Source organism: Oryctolagus cuniculus, chromosome 9 (assembly GCF_051225735.1).
Source record: "Oryctolagus cuniculus isolate XC-2025 breed Fujian yellow rabbit chromosome 9, ASM5122573v1, whole genome shotgun sequence".
Taxonomy (NCBI): Eukaryota; Metazoa; Chordata; class Mammalia; order Lagomorpha; family Leporidae; genus Oryctolagus; species Oryctolagus cuniculus.
This window is the reverse complement of record NC_142875.1, coordinates 76,960,163-76,984,552: the sequence shown is the minus strand read 5'-3', so window position 1 is coordinate 76,984,552 and position 24,390 is coordinate 76,960,163. Positions and strand designations below refer to the sequence as shown.

Here is a 24,390-nt window from a genome sequence, read left to right as displayed (position 1 = left end):
GAGATAGGATGATGGGTGTTGGAAGATATTTCACATCCCACGAAACAAGTATTTTCAGGAAGTAGGATAAGCAGCATTTGGTTACTATATAGCCTGGTTCTTTGGATTTTGCGAGTATGTTTACTTTTTTCTGTTGTTCAATTTTTTGTATAATAGCTAAACTAGGTTGATTTCATTCACGGATAGTTCTATTAAACTTCTTTTGGCCCACAATTTGTTTCCTTAGTTTTGTAATTTCTTCTAATATAGTTTTTTGTCATCTCACCTTTGAATATCTGTGCTGCTGAACTCTTACTGCGTTAAGCATTAATTGCATTAATGCACTAAGCATTCTGTCTTTAGTTAAAATATTCATGTTAATTTTATCCTTTTCCTTGAATAATGGGGTCTCTCAGATAGGATTATCTTTCCTTTGCATGAAATTTTAATTCTTTTCATTTTGTCTTAACACTGGCCGTTCTCATAAAGCACAGGGGAATGCTCACTGGTATAATTCTAAGGTTTGTGACACCTATTTTTTCTCCTCTAGTTTCAAGGCCTGAGTATTATACCCAGGCTACTGTGGAGGTCTCCTTTTGTGGAGCTCTACACAGCTTTGTTGGGTTCCCTGCTTTTAGAAGATTCTGTCCGGTGTCCTGGGCAAGATGGCACTACACTGAAGTATGGATCTGTGTTTAGCTTGAAGTTCTGAAAATAACAAACCCCAGCAAGATCTGATTCTGCTGAAATCCTGGCACATTGTGTGACGTGGGTAGGCACTGTTTGAAGTCATCCAAGGATGCTGATTGATTCTTTCAAGTTGATTCTTTCCAGATCATAAGGTGTTTGGTGAAAAGCTCACAATTCTGTACAATTACCTTTTTGCTCAAAATGATCTGTGAAAGGTGGGAATGGCACCAGGATTTTCTTTCTTTAACTTCCATTTTTTCAAGTTATGGCATAAAGTTGTACTAAATCTTTTTGGAGAGGTTATTCCCTATAATTACGATTACTATTTTTTTTAAGATTTGTTTGTTTTAAAAGGGTTACAGAGAAAGAGTGAGAACCATCTTCCATCCACTGGTTCACTCCACAGAAGGCTTCTATGACCAGCGCTGGGCTGGCCAAAGCCAGGAGCAAAGAGTTTCATCCAGGTCTCCCATGTAGGTGATGGGGCCCAAACACCTGGACCATCTTGCACTGCTTTCCCCAGGCCTTTAGCAGGGAGTTGGGCCAGAAATGGAGCAGCTGAGACATGAGGCACCAATATGGGATTCTGGCATTGTAGGTAGCAGCTTTACTTGCTATGCCACGACATTGGCCCTGAGATTAGATTATTTTTGTTTCACCAAAAAAACATTTTCAGTTTCATTTTACATCTTTACTTGCATGGCTATGCTTTTAAATGTAAAGCTGGGTTATATTTTTAAATAAAAGCCTCATTAAAACATGTATAATTCTCAATTGGTAGAAGCAATTAGAAATCAAGAGAGACATCATCAGAATATTAAAATAAGTCAATCTCAGATATTAAGTGAATATTTCTAACACTATGATTAGATCTTCTACAGGACTAAAATACCTATGTGGGAATTTCACATCAAAAACTCTAGTTTTAAATTTTTATTAATTTACCTTCATTTTATTTGAAAGGCAGAGAGAGAAGAATGAGAAGAGAGGAGAGGAGAGGAGATAGAAATACTTTCCCTCTGTTGGTTCACTCTCCAAATGCCTGCAACAGCCAGGCCTGCGCCAGGCTGAAGCCGGGAGCCTGGAACTCAAGCTGGGTCTCCCATGTGTGTTGCAGGACTGTATTACAAATAAGCCATTCATTATCTGCTGTCTATAAGAAAAACCCCTGACTTTTAAACTTATACGCAAATTCTCTTCTAGTGTTCCTTTAGAGTGCACATATTTTTGTCAAAACATTGAATTCTATTGTTATACTCACAGGCCAAGGCTGTAGATCATTTAGTCCCTTTTCTAATTTTTCTACATCTGGAAACTTTGTGGCACCATCAGCATCCGCCATAAGGATCTTTTTCCCTCGAGAACTGAATACACCCTGTATTTAAAAGTTTCAAGTAAAAAGAAAGTTGCTTAAAATTAAGGATAATGTCAGTAACATTTCAGTCTGTTCCGTTTTATTTAAAACAACTAAGCATAAAATATTACGTATAGAATGAGAAGGAGGCTAAAATTCACTGGTACCCCTGAAAAGACATTCCCAAATATATCTATTGCCTATTCATTATTTTGAAAAATTGTGATGTCATACTATTAATACCTTGGAAAATAACATAGTAAAATAGAGAAAACTAAGGAAAAATATTCTGCATGACTAAGAATAAAGAAGTGTAATAGTCATTACGTACATTATGCATATATGACATTTGTGTCACGGTGCCAAAAAGATCAGAGAAGCACATAAAAACCATATTTATGGACAAACTGAACAAATCTAATATACAGATTTATTGTAAAATGCACTGTAAGATTATAGATATTACAGATCCTTAGTATTCTTTTTGAAAATTGTTTTTGTTACTTAAGATGCACAGGGAAAAAGGGAGGGAGGGATTGAGAGAGGGAGTGGGAGAGACAAAATGGGAAAGAGAGAAAGGAGAGAGTTTGGGCCGGCGCTGCGGCTCACTAGGCTAATCCTCCGCCTGCAGCACCAGCACCCTGGGTTCTAGACCTGGTTGGGGCGCTGGTTCTGTCCCAGTTGCTCCTCTTCTAGTCCAGCTCTGTGCTGTGGCCCGGAAGGCAGTGGAGGATGGCCCAAATCCTTGGGCCCTGCACCTACATGGGAGACCAGGAGGAGGCACCTGGCTCCTGGCTTCGGAATGGCGCACTGTGCCAGCCGTAGTGGCCATTTAGGGGGTGAACCAACAGAAGGAAGACCTTTCTTTGTCCCTCTCTCTCGCTAACTGCCTGTCAAAAAAAAAAAAAAAAAAAAAAAAAGGAGAGAGTTTGACTACCTGCTGGTTTACTCCCTCAAATGTCCACAATGGTTAGGACTAGGTCAGGGCTGGGCTGGGCATGAAGCCAGGAACTAGGACTCAATTCAGGTCTCCCATGCTACATGGAACCCAGCTACATGAGCCACCACCTCTGTCTCCCAGGTTCTGCATTACCAAGAAGCTGGAATCAGGAGATGGAGCTGGGAATTTCATCCATGCACTCTGATATGGGATCTAGCTATCCTAATGAGTGCTTAACCTGTGGGTCAAATGCTGGCCCCTAGTATTCTTTATTATGGAACCTAAAGCATTTTACCTTTTAAACATTTATTTTCATTTATTTGAAAGGAAGAGACAGAAACGTGGAAACACAGAGACAGACAGACCGATCTTCCATTAACTGGTGTCTTTTCCAACTGCCTGTAGCAGGGCTGGACTAGGCTGAAGCCAAAAGCCTGGAACTCAATCTGGGTTTCCTACAATGGTGTCAGGGATCCAACTACTAGAACCATTACCTGAAGCCTCCTAGGATGCACATTAGCAGGAAGCAAGAGTGGAGCCAGGATTTATCCCAAGCATACCAATATAAGATGTGGGGGTCCTAAGAGGCATCTTAACTGCTGTGCCCAATGTCTACCTCAGTATTTTAATTTTTACTTATATTCATTTGAAAGGCAGCAAGACTGAGAAATAGATGGGAGAGAAATATCCCTGGTTCACTCTCCAAATACCCATGGCAGCCAGGCCTGGGCCAGGCCAAAGACAGCATTATCAGGGTCTCCTAAGTGGTTAGCAGAGATTCAACTACTTGAGGTATCACCTGCTGTTCCCTCAGAGTGCATATTAGCAGGGAGCTGGATTGAAGTAGAGTAGCCAAGACTCCAACAAGCACTTCGATATGGGATGTGGGCTTATCAATGGGAAACCTCCATTTTCTTTATATGGTCTTCAGTTGATAAGACATCTGGGTTGATTACATATCTTAGCTGTTGCGAATTGAGTTGCAATAAATATGGGAGTACAGATACCTCATTATTTGTGTATACAAAGGTTATTGATTTTTCTGTGTTAATTTGTTATCCTGCAACTGTACCAAACTCTGAGTTCCAATAGTCTTAGTGGAGTCTTTTGGTTCTTCTAAAATAGAATCATGTCATCTGTAAACAGGGATAATCTCCTTTACAATTTGTATCCTTTTCACTTTTTTGTTGTCTAATGGCTCTGGCTAAAACCCCCAGAACTATACTGAATAGCAATGGTGAAAGTGAGCATCTTTGTTTGGTTCTGGATCTTAGTGGAAATGCCTCCAACTTTTCCCTATTCAATATGATGCTGGCTGTGTGTCGGTCAAAGATTGCCTTGACTGTGTTGAGGTTGTGTTCCTTCTATACTCAGTTTAAAGTTTTTATCATGAAAGGATGCTGTATTTTATAAAATACTTTCTCTGCATATATTGAGATAATCATACAGTTTTTATTCTTTGGTTCATTAATGTGATGTATCACACATATTGATTTGCATATGTTGACTCACCCCAGAATATTAGGGATAAAATGCTACTTGGTCCAGGTGAGTGATCTTTCTAATATGCATATAGATTTGATTATCCAGTATTTTATTGTGGAGTTTTGCATCTATTTTCATTGGGGATACTGGCCTATTGTATCCTTTATTGGTTTTGGAATTAAGGTGATACTGGCCTCATAGAAGGAGTCTGAGAGGATTCCCCTCCCTTTCAATTGTTTTGAATAGTTTGAAGAAGAATTAGTTTTTTTTTTGACAGGCAGAGTTAGTGAGAGAGAGACAAAGGTCTTCCTTCTGCTGGTTCACCCCCTAAATGGCCGCTATGGCCAGCACGCTGCACCGATCCAAAGCCAGGAGCGAGATGTTTCCTCCTGGTCTCCCATGCGATGCAGGGCCTAAGCATTTGGGCCATCCCCTACTGCCTTTCCTGGCCACAGCACAGAGCTGGACTAGAAGAGGAGCAACTGGGACAGAATCCGGCACCCCAACTTACTGGGACTAGAACCTGGGGTGCTAGCGCTGCAGGCGGAGGATTAGCCTAGTGAGGCATGGTGCCAGCCTGGAATTAGTCCTACTCTGGTAGGATTTAGCAGTGAAGCTATCTGGTCCTGGGCTTTTCTTTGATGGGAGGCTCTTTATTACAGATTCAATCTCTGTCTTGGTTATTGGTCTATTTACGTTTTCCATGTCTTCATGACTCCATTTTGGTAGACCGCATGTGTCCAGAAATCTATCCATTTCTTTTTTTTAAGATTTATTTATTTGAAAGTCAGAATTACACAGAGAGAGGGGCGGCAGAGAGAGAGAGAGAGAGAGAGAGAGAGAGAGAGAGGGAGGGAGGTCTTCCATCTGCTGGTTCACTCCCCAAATGGCCACAACAGCTGGAGCTGCGCCAATCCAAAGGCAGGAGCTTCCTCTGGATCTCCCACATGGGTGCAGGGACCCAAGAACTTGGGTCATCTTCTACAGCTTTCCTAAGCCATAGCAGAGAGAGCTGGATTGGAAGTGGAGCAGCGGGACTTGAATGGCTGCCCATATGGGATGCCAGCACTGCAGGCGGTGGCTTTACTCACTACGCCATGACACCGGCCCCTATCCATTTCTTCTAGATTTTCCAATTTGTTGATATATAGATAGCTGTTTGTAGTAATTCCTGATGATTTTTTTTACTTTTGTGGTATCCACTGTTATATCTCCTTTTTCATCTCTAATTTTACTAATTTGGGTCTTCTTTCTTTTGTAGTTAGACCAATGGTGTATCAATTTTGCTTATTTTTTCCAAAATATCAGACTTCAATTCACTGATCTTTTATGTCTTTGTTTGTTTTCAAACTTCTCTCTAACTCTCCCCTGGGAATGAACTTCCTCTGCATTTGCTCTTTTATCTTCCCCTGGCCAAAATAAGCATATCTTTTCCCTATTCAGCCATCTTGGAAACCCAATCCCTCTGGGTTTAACCTTCAGTCATCATGTGTACCACTGGTGGGTCCTTTGTTGTGGCATGTTCTTTGATACTGCTGGGACTTTGGTCATATTCTTTCTCTGATAAGTACCCTATCCTCCACCAACTTTCATGTAGATAATGTCTAATCCTGTCTGAAGACTCCAATTAGAATTTACCTTTTCTGGCAAGTCTTTGCTGTTCCTACCAGACAAAAAGTGATGCTGACATGTGGCATATAATTCTCCTCTATCATTTACAACATTTGTCTGTTTCCTCACTGAGCTAAGACATAGTATGGGTATTTTCATTTTGGTATCTTTAATAAAGGGAAATGTTGGCCAAATTAAAAAAAAAATGTTAGAATTAAAGCCCACCAGGAAATTTCATCAATCCTATTTTTTTTTCCTCTCTCTTTCACATATACTGTGATCCAGTCAGAGTGAAGTCATTTGTTCTAATAAATATCTGAAGAGTTCCTACTCCTGTCTTTGGGGCTTTGCTGACTGGTTTGCTCATCTCAAATCTTCTACAGTTATCAGGGGGATTAAATATTAAGAGCATGGATTTCAGAGTTAAACTAACCTAATACAAATTCTGACTCTGTACATTATGTACACGAGCTTGGGTAAGTGACTTTGCCTATCAGTCTCATCTTCCTCATCTGTAAAATGAAAATGATCAGACCTAACACTAAGTAGGATGACATGATTAATCAATCTACTCTCCAGGTGAAAACAGGCAATCAGTAAGTGGAAGCCAGTGTTTACCATTGCTTGAGGCCTGGCTTCAATGCCAACTCATTTGTCAAGTCTGCCCTTTTCCTCATGTGACTGAGACTGCCAGTTATCTACCCAAGAACCATTCCTTTTTCTTTATGAATGGAACCCTGTTTGGGTTGGGAAAGAAAATGTTCTCAAGTCTTCCTTGGAAATCTGGCTAGCTCTGTGATATCCTCTGGCTCATGAGATATAAGCAGAAGTTAACAGGTGGAATTTTAGAGAAATATCCTTGAAAGGACCAAAATCCCTGTCATTCTCTTTCCTGTGTGGAATGGGATACAACGGCTAGTCCTCCAGGAGTTACTCTGTATGGATGAGGAAGAAGGACTGAAAAGTTGGAGCCTGGGTTTCTGATGACATAACCAAATTGTTGCATAATCCCTGGACTGCCCAACTTGACTTCTTTTCATCAAAATTAAACAAATTTCTAAGTCATTTAAAGCATAATTTTGGAGGCAAGCACTCTGGTGTAGTATACAATGCTGGCATACCTTATGCTAGTGCTATTTCAAGTCCTAGCTGCTTTGCTTCCAATCCAGCTTCCTGCTACTGCATCTAAGATGGTAGGAGAAGATTGCTCAAGTGCCCCTACAACCCAAATGGGAGGTCAGGATAGAGTTCTGAGCTCTTGGCTTGGAATGGTTGAGATCTGGCTGTAGCAACAATTTGGAGGAGTACACCAGCAGACAGAAGATCTGTCATTCTCCTTGTCTTTCAAATAAGTACTTTAAAAAAGCATTTTTAAAAAAGATTTATCTTATTTATTTGAAAAAAAAAAAAAGTGACAGGGAGAGAGGGAGAGACAAAGCGAGAGAGACCTTTGACCTGCTGGCTCACTCCCCATAAGGCTACAATGTCTGGGGCAGGCCAAAGCCAGGAGTCTAGAACTCAACCTGGGTCTCCCATGTGGATGGCAGAGGCATCCATGTTATTAGCAGGGAGCTAGATTAGAAGTGGAGCAGCCAGCACCTGAACCAGCACTCCGATATGGGATGCTGGCAATTGCAGCCAGTGGCTTAACCCACTGTGTCACAACACCAACCCCTCAAAAGCATTACTTTTTGTTTTCATTTACATATGTTAATTTTTGGTCTTTGAGCATCTCTTGATTACTACCTGACACATCTTTTTTTTTTTTTTTTTTTTTTTGACAGGCAGAGTGGACAGTGAGAGAGAGAGACAGAGAGAAAGGTCTTCCTTTGCCGTTGGTTCACCCTCCAATGGCCGCCGCGGCCGCGCGCTGCGGCCGGCGCACTGCGCTGATCCGATGGCAGGAGCCAGGAGCCAGGTGCTTTTCCTGGTCTCCCATGGGGTACAGGGCCCAAGCACCTGGGCCATCCTCCACTGCACTCCCTGGCCACAGCAGAGAGCTGGCCTGGAAGAGGGGCAACCGGGACAGAATCCGGCGCCCCAACCGGGACTAGAACCTGGTGTGCCGGCGCCGCTAGGCGGAGGATTAGCCTAGTGAGCCACGGCGCCGGCCTGACACATCTTAATAAACACTTTTGTCTTGGAATATCTTAGCACTTCATCTGTACCCCACTCTTTAGGTATAATCACCTAATTTTTTAGTTATTCAAATGCTTATCTTTCCTATGGCTTGGTACATTTCATCAGGATAGATCCATGTCAGGTTCATCTTAGTTCATGCAATCAGATAAGTAAAACTGAATACACAAAAGCATTTTGTAAACTGAAGTCACATTATCTAGTGACAATCAAAAACACATACAGGAGGAGCTGAGGACCTCAGCACCAGCTCTTGAGTGAGGTGAGACCAGTCTGCAGCAGTCCAAGCCACCAGCAAGAGCCCGGTAGGAATCTGGCTTGGAGCCCTGTGGGGAACAGTATTCCTGGAAAACTAGAGGAGAAAAAAATTGGGGTGGGGGGGCTTGTTTTTCTCTCCTCAGCCACCCTACAATGCACGACCTGTAACAAGCTGAAGAGGACAAGCACCATTTTGGACATATATAACAGCTACATCAGCTCGTGTCCATGTGCCCAGCAACCAGCTGAGAGGAGACATCTGTGTTTGGCAGGGAGAAGTGACGGGAGCTGGGTGCTTATGACTGTGAGAAGCTTCTGTGCTGGGACTGTGAGAACACTGTGGCTGCACTGGCGGGCTCAGAGTATGGCTGGGACTTCGGGCAGTCACTGTCGCAGGCTCCCACATGCTCAGGGCTCCCTGATTCCCTGGTGAGGGCCACTGCTATGGAATCTATGCTTGCTTACACTGAAGACTGCACAGATCCTTTGTGCTGTTCTTTTGTAGTGCAGATGAATATTATACCCACTGGGGCTAGCGCCCAGGCACTGGTCTCCTTTGAGGAGAGGAGGCGAGCTCAGACTACATTAACAGAGCTGAGAGAGAGAGAGACTGAGATTTACCATACCCATTCTGGGTGTCACCTGGGATACTCCTTTCACCCTGGAGCACTGAACAGAGTTCCCTCACCACACCCACCACATACCTCAGGCTATTCACTGAAAAAGTGGACAGTCCACTAATGCATAGAGGATTAAAGCCAAAACAGGGGAAAAACAAAGAAGAAACCAACAAGTATCTCCACACATGCCGAATAATAAACACACCAATTCAAGAAACAAGAATAAAGGAGACAACATGACACCCCCAAAAGAATAACACTTTAATACTATAATGTGAAAATGAAGAAATTTAAGAAATGCCAGAAATGGAATTAAAAAAATTGATCATAGGATTACTCAGAAGTAATCAGAAGCAAATCCACGAACTAGTGAAATCCATATGTGACATGAAAGAACCTTTCTCCCACAAAATTGAGATCTTAAAGGGAAATCAAAATAAACTTGGAAATGAAGAATAGAACAAATAAAAAATGCAACGGAAAGCCTTAATAACAAAATCAGTGAAGCAGAAGAAACAATATCCCACTTAGAAGACAAATCACAGGAAATTATATAGTCAGACCAGAAACAAGATCAAATTAGAACTAAAAAACACTGAGATCTACAGGATACTATCAAACTACTCAACATATAGGTCCTAGGAGTTCTTGAAGGTGTGGAAGGAGAAAAAGGATTAGAAGGCCTTTTTAGTGAAATAATAACAGAAAACTTTCTTAATGTGGAGAAAGGGATATCTAAATACAAGAAGCACATAGAACTCGTAATAGACATGACACACTGAAGTCAAACTCTACACAATAAAACAAAAGGAAAAGAAAAGATTCTAAAATATGCATGAGAGAAACACCAGATTTCTTTCAGAGGATCTCCAATTGGACTCACAGTGGACTTCTAATCGGAAACCCTACAGGCTAGGAGAGAATGGAGAGATATATTCCAAGTCTTAAGAGAAAAAAACTGTCAAACCCAGAATACTGCAAAGCTCTCATTAACGAATGAAAGTGATATAAAGACCTTCAATAACAAACAGAAATTGATAGAATTTGTCACTGCCTGCCCAGCCTTGCAAAAGATGCTTAAGGATGTGCTGTACACAGAAATACAGAAACATGGTCATCAATATGAAAGGAGGTGAAGGCAGAAAATCTCCTAGTAAAAGTACAAAGAAAAACCCAAGTGAAAAAAGGAATATTTATGGAAAAATGGCAGGGCAAAGTCATTACTTCTCAAGTCACCTTGACTGTAAAAAGCCTCAACTCTCCAGTTAAAAGACACAGATTGGCTGAATGGATTAAAAACAAAATCCATCTATTTTCTGCCTACAAGAAACACATCTCACCAACAAAGATGCATGTAAACTAAAAGTGTAAGGATGGAAAAGATATTCCATGCTAACAGAAATCAAAAAAGATATCAGACAATATCAGACAATATAGACTTTAACACAAAAACTGTTAAAAGAGATGAAGAAGGGCACTATCTAATGATTAAAGGATCAATTGAACAGGAAGATGTGGCTACCATAAACATATATGCACCTAATTACAGGGAACCTGGCTATTTAAAAGAAATGTTAAGGGACCTAAAGGGAGACACAGACTCAAATCCAATAGTAATGGGGGACTTTAATACCCTACTTTCAGCAATGGACTAATCAACCAGACAGAAAATCAGCAAGGAAACAACATAGTTAATCAACACTATAGACCAAATGGACCTAACAGATATCTAAAGAACTTTCCATCCTACAGCTACAAAATATACATTCTTCTCACCAGTGCATGGAACTTTCTCTAGGATTGACCACATGCTAGGCCATAAAGCAAGTCTCAGCAAATTCAAAAAAACTGAAATCATACCATGCATCTTCTCTAACCACAATGGAATGAAGCTGGTAATCAACAGCTCAGGAATCTCTAGAACATATACAAACACATGGAGACTGAACAATATGGGTTAGTGAAGAAATCAAAAGAGAAGTCAAAAAATTTCTGGAAGCAAATGAAGATGAGAACACAACATATCAAAACTTATGAGATACAGCAAAAAACAGTGTTAAAAGGAAAGTTTATAGAAATTGCTGCCTACATCAAGAAACTGGAAAGGCATCAAACAAATGAGCTATCAATGCATCTTAAGGATCTTAAAAAAAAAAAAAAAAAACAGCATACCAAACCCAAAACTAGTAGAAGAAAAGAAATGATTAAAATTAGAGAAGAAATAAACAAAATTGAATCAAAAAAACAATACAAAAGATCAGCAAAATGAAGAACTGGTTTTTTGAAAACATAAACAAAATTGACATACCATTGGCCCAACTAACCAAAAAAAGGAGGGAGAAGATTCAATTTAATAAAATTAGAGATGAAAAAGGAAATTTAACAACAGACACCACAGAAATAAAAAGAATCATCAGAAATTACTACAAAGAGCTGTATGCCAACAAACTGGGAAACTCAGGAGAAATGGATAGATTCTTAGACACATATAACTACCTAAATTGAGCCATGAAGATACTGAAAACCTACAGATCCATTACCCAGATGGAAACTGAATCAGTAATAAAGACCCTACCATCAAAGAAAAGCCCAGGACTCCAATTCTTTTCAAGCTATTCAATTGAATCCAATAACATATTGGAAAGATCATTCACCTGGACCAAGTTGGACTTATTCCTTGTATGCAGGGATAGTTCAACACTCGCAAATCAATCATTCTGATATATCACATTAAAAAACTGAAGAACATAGACCATGTAGACAATAGATGCAGAGATAGCATTTGATAAAATACAACACTTTTATGATGAAAACTCTAAGGAGATTGGGTATAGAAGGGGCATTCCACAACACAATCAAGGCAATTTATGACAAACCCACAGCCAGCGTCCTATTGAATGGGGAAAAGTGGAAGTATTCCCACTGAGATCTGGAACCAGGCAATGATGCCCACTGTCATTATTGCTATTAATATTGTCCTGGAAGTTTTAGCCAGAGCCATTAGGCAAGAAAAAGAAATCAAAGGGATATAAATTGGGAAGGAGGAAGTCAAACTATCCCTATTTACAGATGACATGATTCTATATAGAGGGGATCCAAAAGACTCCTCTAAGACTACTGGGACCTACAGAAGAGTTTGGTAAAGTAGCAGGATATAAAATCAACACTCAAAAATCAACATGCTTATATAGACAGGTGATGCCAAGGCTGAGAAAGAACTTCTAAGATCAATCCCATTCAAAACAGCTACCAAAAAAAAAATCAAATGCCTTCAAATAAATTTAACCATGGATGTCAAAGATCTCTATGATGAGAATTACAAAACATTAAAGAAAGAAATAGAAAAAAATGTGGGGCCAGTGCCATGGCTCACTTGGTTGATCCTCAGCCTGTGGTGCCGGCATCCCATGTGGGTGCCAGGTTCTGGTCTTGGTTGTTCCTTTTCCAGTCCAGCTCTCTGCTGTGGCCCAGGGCCACTCTGGAGGAGGAGTGGAGGATGGTCCGAGTGCTTGGGCCCCTGCACCCGCATGGGAAACCAGAAAGAAGCACCTGGCTCCTGGCTTTGGATCGGCACAGTGCTGGCCGTGGCAGCCATTTGTGGAGTGAACCAACAGAGAGAAGACCTTTCTCTGTCTAACTCTACCTGTCAAGTAAATATATATAAAAAAAAAGAAAAAATGATGCTGAAATTCATATGGAAAACAGGAGACTGAATAGCTAAAGCAATCTTAATACAAAAAAAAACAAAAACAAAAACAAAAAAACACAGAGCTGGAGGCATCACAACACCAGATTTTAAGACATACAACAGAGCAGTTATAATGAAAAGAGCTTGGTAATGGTACAAAAACAGATGGATAGACCAATGGAATAGAATATGAACACCAGAAATCAATTCATATATCTACAACCATCTTTTCTTTGACAAAGGAGCTAAAAATTAATCCCTGATGCAAGGACAGTGTCTTCAACAAATGGTGCTAGGAAAACTGGATCTCCACATGCAGAAGTATGAAGCAAGACCCCTACCTCACAACTTACACAAAAATCTACTCAAAATGGAGTAAAGACCTAAATCTATGACCCGATACCATCAAATTATTAGAAAACACTATGGGAATCCTGCAAAACATTGGCATAGACAAAGAGTTCTTGGAAAAGACTCCAGAGCCACGGGCAATGAAAGCCAAAATTGACAAAAGGGATTACATCAAACTAAGGAGAAACACTCAGAAAAGTGAAGGGGCAACCTACAAAATGGGAAAAATTATTTGCAAACTATGCAATTGATAAAGAATCAATAACCAGAATAATATAAAGAGATCAAGAAACTCAACAACAACAAAACAATCCAATTATGAAATGGGGAAAGGATTTAAACAGGCATTTTTCAAAAGAGGAAATTCAAATGCCCAACTGACACTTGAAAAAATGCTCAGGATCACTAGCGTCAAAGAAATGCAAATCAAAACCACAATAAGGTTTCACCTCATCCCTGTTAGAATGGCTTTCATAAAGAAATCCAAAAACAACAAATGCTGGTGAGGATGTGGGAAAAAAGGACCCCTAATCCTCTGTTGGTGGGAATGTAAACTGGTAAAACTACTATAAAAGATAGTCTGGAGATACCTGAGAAATCTGAATATAGCCTACAATATGACCCAGCCATACCACTTCTGGGAATTTATCAAAGGGAAATGAAATCAACATACGAAAGAGTTATCTTTCGTACCCCCATGTTTATTGTAGCTCAATTCACAATAGCTAGGACATGGAATCAACCCAAATGCCCATCAATTAAAGACTGGATAAAGAAATTATGGGACATGTACACCATAGAATACTACACAGCACTAAAAAAAAAAACAAAAACAAAAAACCTGAAATCTGTTTACTTGCAGCAAAATGAATGAAACTGGAAAACATTATACTTAGTGAAATAAGGCAGTCTCAAAGGGAGAATACCGTATGTTCTCTCTGACCTGTGATAACTAAGAGAGCACATAAAAGGCAATCTGTAAAAGTGAAACTGAAACTTTGAGAAGCAATGACTTTGAACAGTCCTTGTCTCAGCTGTTGAGGAACAGTTTTTTTTTTTTTTTTAATACAATTTGTTGAACACTTTACTTAGTACAGAGTTAATCTTCTGTGTATAAAGTTAATTGAAAATAAATCTTAGTGAAAAATAAGACTGGGAATAGGAGAGGGAGGTAAAGAGGGGTGGGAGTATGGATAAGGTAGGAAAAATCACTATATTCCTAAAGTTGTATTTATGAAATGCATGAAGGTTGTCTTCCTTAAATAAAAGGTTTCTCTGGGGGAAAAAAAACACATATAGTTGCAGGTAATAACATTTTAAACTTTAAGATAAACATAGGTATACTTTTGTGAATCATCCAGTAAGTTACAGATATGACATGTTTAGATTTAATATATATATACACACACACATATATGAAATTATTAAGACGTCATCACTACCTTGAAATGCTGGTGTTCAACTAGCCAGTTGTAAACATGCATGGTCTATAGTCTGAAAAGAGGTTATTCAAAATACCTTTGCATTTTAGATAGAAAGGTTGAAAATATAATTACCATCCTTACAGCTCCACCTTTCCCACGATTCTTCACCAGTTTTATCACTCGTACTTTGTCACTTCCATATTTCTCGCAATATTTGAAAGCTACCTGTCAAGTTACACAAAAATCAAAGTAAAATCAACTTGCATTCCAAGAGAGTTATGTAAACAAGGTGTCTCATTTTGGCTCAAACACTGCTATATGAGTTTACCTCTTCTTGCGATGAGATTATATGAGGTGTGTTCTGGTGGCCCAGAGGAGTTGTAGAATTCCTGTTTCCAAGATATGCCCTTACCTAATAGGCTGAAGCTACAGTTCAATTTCCTGCAGAGGAGCCACCAGAGCAAGCAACAACTCTCTTCTCTTCTTGAACCCTCTACCCACCCAGCTGTCAGAAAAAAGAAAAGTTGTGTGCTGACTGACTGAACACACCTGTAATCAGGCCCTCCACTCTGGATAAGACTTGTTTACTTCCTCTGTTCAGGAAGGGATCTTACCTGCCAGTGAGGCCAGCTGTGTCCTAGACATTTCCCCCAAAACCTTTTTTTCTGAAACCCTCCTTTCTCGGCAGACATCCATGCCATAACTTGTCTTGCTCTCCTCAATTTTCAATCTCTCCTCTACTGGCTCCTCAGTTTTGAATTTGCTCAAACCTCTAAAGTGCTAACAACTTAACTTTGACTTTAATGTCCTCACAAGCAACTGTCACTACTGACTTATACTCAAATACAGGGATCTATATTTGCTATCTGCATTTTTTCATAACCCACTTATTCTCCAATCCACTAAAGTGTGGCTCATGCCCTTTGCTTTTCCACTTCCCTTCTCCTTAGTCTCACTCCATAAAAGGCACCTTCTCCTTTTGACAATCATTTCTGTAGGCAGTTGTTAGGTTATTCTCATCTAATGTTTGTTCTCCTTCCTCTCCTTTTTTACTTCTCACCACTAACGTACTCCTTTTCCTTCGCTTGTTCTTTAAATGTTGATCATTCTCACAGGTACAGTATGACTGTACAGCTTAGGGGCATCAACTGGCCACCTTCTCTCAATATAGAAACTCAATGGGAGCCATTGCATGGATTTAATTACTGCTTATGATATGTTTATGGAAGCCAAATGTCTGTCAACAGCCTAGACTTCTCCCCTATGTCATCTAGATGTATATTAGATACAGAATGCCAGAATTTCATCCACCTGCTCCTTGCACCCCTGCACATTTTAAATTATTCCTCATTGCAGCAAAAAGCATCATCTACAAGTTGCTCAGGCTGAAGGCCTGAGATAGCTTCCATCTCTATTACCCATTACAATTGGCTGGCTACTAAACCTCATCACATGGATTTCCAAAATGCCACCTCATCTCGGAACTCCATGCCATGCTCACCACTACTTACTGACCTAGCTTAGGTGGACCTATGGCTATTGCCCTACCTCACACTTCACTGTGCAAATATCTTCAATGATGACCTGTAGCTTTCAAAAGTTTCAGGCGTAAGTTCTCAACCAAGGCCCCTCTGTGCCTTGGTCCTCACCTAACTTTTTCAGCTTTAGCTCCTGATGCTGCCCTGTTAGTAGCTTGTACAACAGCAGTATTTGAGACTTCCAGAGCATACTATGCTCTCACACTCCATTTCTTCTCTTAGAGCACTTAGTCACCTGGCAGGCTAGCTTAAGACAGCTCAAACATCATTTCTTTTTCCTAGCTTCTGTAAGCATCCTCACCTTCCCCCAGTCATAAAGCAAGCAAAATTCTAATAATTTGTGTTCCTAAAGCACCTAAGTTTACTCACCATGTAATGTAATTGTAGACCTTTTCCATAGGATGGGAGCTACTTGCAGGCAAGGATTAATATTTCTAGTGCCTGACATGCAGTCTAGAACTGCCTAGTCTTAATGAGCAGATGCAACCACAATCCTCTGTGCATACTCCTACTGTAGCACTATTGCAGGCACCATTAATAGCTGCCTACCCAACAAACAACATCTCTGATTCTTCATTGCACAGTGATAATCACAGAGTCCTAGAGAATGAACCATGATTGGTCTAAGTCATTTCTACCAACAACTTTCCCTGCCTCCCTTGCAGATGTGAGAGGTCATGTCACCAGGTTGTGGCTTATGGGTGTGGGGGACTTCTGTTGAAGATTTTTAGTCTCAATTAAAAAGGAAAAAGGCATGCACGAATGACTCTTGAAGTCCTGATTATTTCTTTCTTACTGCAGGAAACATGTTATTTGAATCTGTGGTCATTGTATGATGAGGCAGTGTACAACAACTCAAAGAATATTAACCCAGTAACTTAATGCTGGTTAAATGCTTACTGGCTATAGAATCAATTATGTCCAGACTTCCTGTGTATGAGATAATCAAATACTTTTATTACCTCAGCTACTGTCTATGATAGTTCCTGACAGAAATATCTAACACATTGTGGTTTAATTATTTGGTGCATCTCCCTGGTATTGAATGTGAACTCCTTCAAGGCAGAGTCGTCTTACATCTTTGTATTCCAGTAACTGTCAGAGCCCTGGGCTCATGCTGACAGTTCAAGAACTGTCTATTCAAAGAACATTTGTTTGAACTGTAGATGTTTACTCTGGAATGCCACAAAGCTTGATAATCAAAAGACTCCAAACCAAGGAAGATTGAAGTCACAGAAAGAACCAAGTAGAATTTGACTTGGCTGGGATGAAAGGCTCCCTAAATGATATGAAGAAAATGAAGAAAGCATATATTCTTTTTTTTTTTTTTTTTTTTTGACAGGCAGAGTTAGTGAGAGAGAGAGAGACAGAAAGGTCTTCCTTCTGTTGGTTCACCCCATAATGGCTGCTACGGTTGGTGCGCTGCACTGATCCAAAGTCAGGAGCCAGGTGCCTCCTCCTGGTCTCCCACGCAGGTGCAGGGCCCAAGCACTTGGGCCATCCTCCACTGCCTTCCCGGGCCACAGCAGAGAGCTGGACTGGAAGAGGAGCAACCGGGCAGAACCAGCGCCCCAACTGGGACTAGAACCCGGAGTGCTGGCACCGCAGGCAGAGGATTAGCCTAGTGAGCCATGGCGCCGGCTGAAAGCATATATTCTTGAAGCCACACCCGTTTGAAACAGACGCACACGAGAGCTTTGTAGTGTGCCCTTCAGAACACTGCAGCAGCTGCCACTTGCCCATTTGTGAATTTAGCTCACTTTGTGCACTGACTCACTCTGATATTTTATAGATGTCACGTATGGGCCCAATATGCTTTTGTACTATACTTCATGTGTAACTTTTGCCTTCCTAGTCTGAAACTCCTCAGGAATACGAGCTATAGATAAAATCTTCCCCATAACCCTCAGGATGTGAGAAGGTAACAGGCAGTCAGTATACACACAACACTTAGTATGGTATCGAGCTTTGAGTTTCCATGGAACTTAGGAGGACCAGGGCCAACTGCTAAGCTCTCCCTCGCTTGCTGATAAGGGACAGCTCTGCTCTTTCCAGGAGACCAGCCTGCCACTCACGTATCAAAGGCTGCCAGGAAGAGTGCTCTGCAGGAAAACTGCTCTTCCTCAGTCTGGCTGAGGCTGCTCTGTAATCTCATCAGCAAATACCCAGTGTTTACTTTCTGTGCCACTTCCCTCATGTATCAACAAACCATGGAGAGAGTTTGTGTTCACTAGTTTCACGTCACACATGCTATTCCACATGCAGCACTTGCACTTTCCAAAACACATCCCACCAATTCCTTCTGCCTTTATGCCAAGGCATAATTTTTTCATTCTGAATTACAATTTTTGTTATGACAGCATAAAAAGAATATTCAGTAGAAACCATACTTCAAACGTTGATCTTTCCCCAGGCAGCGATCAACAGAGTACTCCTCTTTTGGATGCTTGGCAGTGGCAGCAGTCATAGCTCTGGCAGTTCTATGGTCACCAGGGGACACAACCCATCCTATGCAGTCTGGCCCACAGGCCTTATCATTTGGTTTGTCCCTGCCAAGGCATCCCAGGTGGGACTCAAAGTTCAATAAATCTATTGCAGGCAACTTTTTAAGTTGTACAGCCTGTGAATGTTATAAATATACAAACACTCTTGGCAGAAAACAGCATCCTCACTGCTGCTTTACAGCGTGCTGTGTAGTTTCACTGTGATGTTCAGGAAGTCAGCTGGATTAAATGTGTTTTCCACTTATAAAACTTTCAGCTCTCAATGGATCTATCAGAATATAACCACATCATAAGTGGAACAGAATCTACTTTACCCACATTTCTAGTTAACTTAGAAGGTAGTTCAAAAGCCACTTCCTTTTCTCTCAAATTCGTTATAGAATTTATCTTTGGCCCACTTTTCACCTGCATTACAGAATTTGTGGGTGTGTCACAGAATGCCCTAGAGGCTCCTTCCACAAAGGGGTGGGCCCTATACTCTTATGGCCCATCTGGTGCCAAGGTCTTTGTACACAGTTGGCATTTAACAAAAAATTCACTGATGTATCATGAAGTGAATGGATATTTTTCTGTACAATGATATTAAGTTCCATTATGTTGTGATTTAACAAGACTGTAAAGAGTACTGTAAATGAATGCTTTATTACAGAATCATGAATATGAAAGAACATGTGAGGCATACTTAATTATAAAATAAAAACAGGGGCTGGCACTGTGGCGCAGCGGGTTAAAGCCACAGTCTGCAGCGCCGGCATCCAATATGGGCACTGGTTCAAGTCCCGGCTGCCTCACTTCCAATCCAGCTCTCTGCTGTGGCCTGGGAAAGCAGTAGAAGATGGCTCAAATCCTTGGGCCCCTGCTCCCGTGTGAGAGACCTGGAAGAAGCTCCTGGCTTCAGATTGGCACAGCTTCAGCTACTGTGGCCATCTGGGGAGTGAAGCAGTAGATGGAAGACTTCTCTCTCTCACTCTCTGACTTTGCTTCTCTATAACTCTGCCTTTCAAATAAATAAATAAATAAATCTTTTTAAAAATATCAGATGTTTGGAGATTAATTTATCAAGGACAGGAGCGAGACTGAATCAATGCACAATGAAGCTGAACAAGGAAGACAGCCAGTTCCAGGTCTAGGAACTCAGTGTGGAAGGGGATAGTGCCTGGAACACTGGCACTGCCCATTCTCGGTAAATCCAGATGAGGCACACCAAATAACTATCTGACACCCAGTGTAAATGTGAGGGCAGCTTCCCAGGTGCATGGCTGCTTTAGAAACGGCATAAATTGACAGGCAAGGAGTTAGTTCTCTGGAAACCACAGTAAATTGCTGTTGGTATTTTTCCTTTCTTGTTGGTGACATTTGAAGCTTCCCTGGCCTACGGAGTGTAGGCTTATTTCCCAAATTTAAAGGAATCAAATCTCTGATTTTTCTACTACTACCCACACTGGAACAATGGAGAGTGTCACAGTCTCAGGGTCCTGTGGAAAGTGGAAGCTAAGATTTCTCAAGTGTAAACAGCTTGGTCTATCTACTGGAAACTCTAAATTCAAGTATATTTTACCTTTGAAGTCTGGTCTCTACTGCCATCATCAACTACTATCACCTCGTAAGTGAATGTAGGATCTTGTTTCTGTAAGAAGCAAAAATAAAATAAGGCCATTTGGCATAACTTCCATGCAGGTTTCTCACACAACGGTAAGTAATTTTAAAAACGGGGCAGCAGTCGTTTAACAGCAGGTTAAGCCACTGCTGGGGCACCCACATCCCCAGTCAGAGTGCCTGGATCAAGTTCTGGCTCTGCATCTGATCCAGCTTCCTGCTAGTGTACACCCTGGCAGACAGCATCAGATGGTCCAAGTACTTGAGTTTCTGCCATCCACATGAAAGAACTGGATGAAGTTCTGCTCCTGGTTGTAGCCTGGACCAGCCCCAGCTGTTGCAGGCATTGTAAAATGATGGATGCGAGACTCCCTTGCCCCTCTTTCCCCCTCTCCATATAACTCTAACTTCCAAATATATAACTTTAAAAAAAAAATTTCAGTGTCAAAATATATAAACTAGATGTACGAATCACACAAAATAAAAAGACTAAGAACAAAAAAGGAGACGGACACTGGGGAGAAGAAGAGGGCAATACTGACTAAATCACTCCATGTGCCTTACCCTCTGCCTGGCTACCTGTGTTACACAGGTGCAGGAAGCAAGTGCTTACAGCACTACAGGCCACCTGAGAGAGCCTGAAGCCTATGAGAAAAGAACTCAGGAGGTTTAAATTGAGAGAGAGAGCAAATTCCAAATTGGCTACATCATTGTTTACCCTTATGATCTTGAACTCTCTAATTTTCTGATTCAAAAAATCAAACGGGATGGGTGCTTAGCCTGGCAGTTAAGACACCTGTGTCCCCTATCAGAGTGCTTAGGTTTGGCTCCTGGCTCTGGTTTTTGACTCCAACTTCCTGCTAATGCAGACCCTGGGAGGCAGCATGTGATAGCTCCAGCAGTTGGGCAGCAGTCACCCACAGAGAAGACCCAGGCTGAGTTCTTCACTTTGACTTGTCCCAGACCCAACTGTTGTGAGCAACCAGGGAGTGAACCAGCAGATAAGAGCTTGCTTTCTCTCAAATAAATAAACATTTTTAAAACAAACAAAAAATTAGGACAAAACAGAACAAAGCAAGGCAGTCTATGTGGCTGGTGTGAAGGTTACATGTAACACAAGAGGTGATATCTTCACACATAAGGGTTCAATTCTCTTTTCTTTAATGTTTATATAGGTGTATGGCCCTTTCTCTTTCAGTGAATCTTCCCTTTATAAAAAAAAAAAAAAACACAAAAAGTAAACCAAAACAAAGAATTTTTTGAAAAAGAGAATGAGCCATGAAGTTCACTCAGTTTTTAACATCTCTGAGGAGATTCCAACAGTGGCTGATGCTACAAAAAAGGGCTGTGCATGACTTTTTCTTTTTATGTATGAAGAGAAAATTATGTGAAGGGGGACTCTTGAGGATAAAGAACCACAAAACAGTGACTGGTGTTGCAGTACAGAAAAAATAAAATCATGTTTGTGATGCTGGCATCCTGTGTCAGCATCCTGGCTGCTTCACATCAGATTTAGATCCCTGCTAATGTGCCTGGGAAAGCAGTGGAAGATGGTTCAAGTGCTTGGGCCCCTGCCACCCACCTGGGGGACCCAGATGGAATTCTTGGCTCCTGGCTTGCTGTTGTGGCCATCTGGGAGAGTAACAAAAAATAACCAGCTATGGAAGACACCTCTCCCCACCTCCCTATCTCCCCGCTCTTTCTCTCTCTCTCTCTCCTGTCACTCTGCTTTTCAGGTAAATATATAAATAACTGAATCTTAAAAAAAAAGACAAAATAACTTAGCCTAGGTATAAGATCTTTAAAAGTAACTTTTCTTAAAAAGTCACAAAAGTAAAAACTTCATTGGGCCATCATCAAAGTCTGTAGACTATACATTGTCATTCAGTTTTAATGTAGCATCAGGCAAGAGAGGATAAAAAGTAAGCAGTAAGGTGCATAGAGAAATTTCAGATTCCTGATTTGTCGTGGAGTCACCCGCCTGCCTTGGTGGCAGGCTATATGTTAGGCTTGCCTGTTGAGGGCTGAGGATTAGCAACAGACTGAGTAGTGGAGTGGCCCAGGGACAGCGGTTCTCACAGTGCATCTAGCCTGGGGTCCTCAAGTTGATGACCTGGTGTAGTCTTTAAATGGAGACATCACATTCAAAGAGGAAACATGATACCTGTCGTTTCTCTAGATAGCCCAGGGCTTCATCCATCATCACAGGCACTTCAAGAAAAAAGAAATATTAAAAATCACTTGTGAAAATGATTTACCCACCCCTCATACACTTGGTTTGCATATGGAAATAAGATCCAATAATTCAATTAGTCCCTTTGGGACTTTCCCCGGTAGCCATTCCCACCTGGAATATCAGTCTTCTATTCATATCTTGCTTAGCACTCCACGGGAACACTTCAGTCCCCGACCTACGGCAGCAGCTCCCATGCATCACAGGGACACTCATTCCCCCCTCTTCCCAATTCCAGCTACCAAACATGCACTTACCACAGCATGCATCTATCAACTCTCTGGCAAGGACAGGGAGGTCAAACACTTCCAATAGCCTTTTCTTCTCCAATTCCCCTTATCAAGAAAAATCAAACAGGGCTTACACCGTTTTTCTTCATTGTATGAAGGCACAACGACAGAGAGTTGTTTGGTAGCTGAGTCCCATATGCTGGGTAAGGCTTCCCTATGGCCTTTGGCATTGAAGAAGAACTTCTCTTCTTCATGGCGATAAAGTGGGGACATTTTTGTAGCAGTTATAAATGCCACGATGGAAATCTAAGAATAGACATGTAAAAAAGAAATCATTATCCTGATCTTTTCTGTATTTGTTATATTAGAATAAATCACTTGCATGGTGTTTTTTTTTTCCTTTTGGTGAAATACTCACTTTCAGTTTTTAGTTCATTAACAAATAGTCTGGAGGTGACTTCAAAATGATAGGACAGCCCCCCAGTTCACACTCTATGTATGAATTAATAACTGCTTTTTTCCATTAGTAAGGGGGCTAATAACTTAGGAGGCTCTTTGACCGTTACCACCTGTCAGTCCTCAGGGCTGTCATCCCAAATGTAATAGGGAACAGTCAGTACACTACATGTAGCCTACTCTGAGATGTCCCTTAACCCTAATCTCTGATCCCCAGTATATAAGCATGCACATGCACAAGCACGCACACACACACACACACACACACACACAGTGAGGCTCCACTTCCATTTGTTCATATTGCAGATAGAATGTGTAAGGTTTGGGCAGACTTGCCATTCAGGACCAGACTCAGATATGAAGAGAAGATTTCTCAAGACTCTCACAGTAGGGACCAGTAATGCTTAAGAAAACAATCTTGATTCTTATTCCAAAGGTTAACTCAGAATATCACATTTTCCAAAGTTTAAAACTTTTAAGTTTTCTTTCATATGTATTTGGGAGCTAGCTTTGGAAATAACCATCCTATTAACACTGCTTCTATTGGTATACCTTCTTTCAAAACAAACTCCAAATCGTTGGAATACTACTTATCTGTAATCTGATGGCCATTTATAACATCTCACTGGGTACGTAGTGAAACTCAATATGCTTCTAATAGTGTGAGCACATGGAGTAGTGCTCTGCACCCTAGTGTCCAGATTGTGATTTCTGCTCTAAATCAAACTTCCAACTAAAAGTAGCCACTGCACTTAAGAGGACATTTCTTTCAGATCTTGGGTTGAAAATGTATGACGTTGGAACAGCATGTCACAGCAGAGAGCAGAGGCACCATCGGTAAATGACAAGGATAAAGCAGTCAACCTGAAGGGTCTTCCACTGGACCAGGAGGCCAACAAAAAAAAAAACTGGTCCCTTTGTAAGAAGCCAGGGAACCATTTCATTGTTTAAATAATTTAGTTAATGATCCACAATGACTGCTAAAACCATTAGGCTGATGACAAACTTTCAGTTGGTGGTTTGGGCTGACTGCACCAGAGACAATCATCCAGTCTTTGTCTCCTGATGTGATCCAAGGGGAAATAATGAGCACCACTCACATACTTTTGCTCTTTAAAAAACTTTAAATATGCATTTGGACCAAATGTCTAGATCCTAACTACCAGTTTATAGGAAATTTAGGAGTCAGAGGAGTCAGTGAAGGCAACATAGGGACGCAATCAGTGAAATCCAGAGTGTGGGGGTTCTACAGCACAAATGCCAACATTTATTAAAGACAAGGAAAGGGGAACAA

The 24,390-nt window shown here is 41.0% G+C and overlaps 1 protein-coding gene across 11 annotated transcripts in view; it reads right to left on the bottom strand.

Annotated features, from left to right (window-relative positions):
* The window catches only part of ALG5 (ALG5 dolichyl-phosphate beta-glucosyltransferase), a 50,196-nt gene that overhangs the window by 24,193 nt on the left and 1,613 nt on the right, over positions 1-24,390 (bottom strand). Inside the window, exons 2-7 of one of the 11 annotated variants that reach the window (XM_089303700.1) lie at positions 22,668-22,946; positions 22,342-22,388; positions 20,140-20,208; positions 14,672-14,764; positions 8,422-8,550; positions 1,931-2,044 (exon numbers count right to left, since the gene is read on the bottom strand). In XM_089303700.1, the coding sequence (XP_089159826.1) occupies positions 1,931-2,044; positions 8,422-8,550; positions 14,672-14,764; positions 20,140-20,208; positions 22,342-22,380 (444 nt within the window). In that variant the 5' untranslated portion in view covers positions 22,381-22,388; positions 22,668-22,946. The remainder of the gene's footprint in view (positions 1-1,930; positions 2,045-8,421; positions 8,551-14,671; positions 14,765-20,139; positions 20,209-22,341; positions 22,389-22,667; positions 22,947-24,390) is intronic. The other 10 variants (XM_089303697.1, XM_089303703.1, XM_089303702.1 and 7 more) reach the window with 10 other exon arrangements.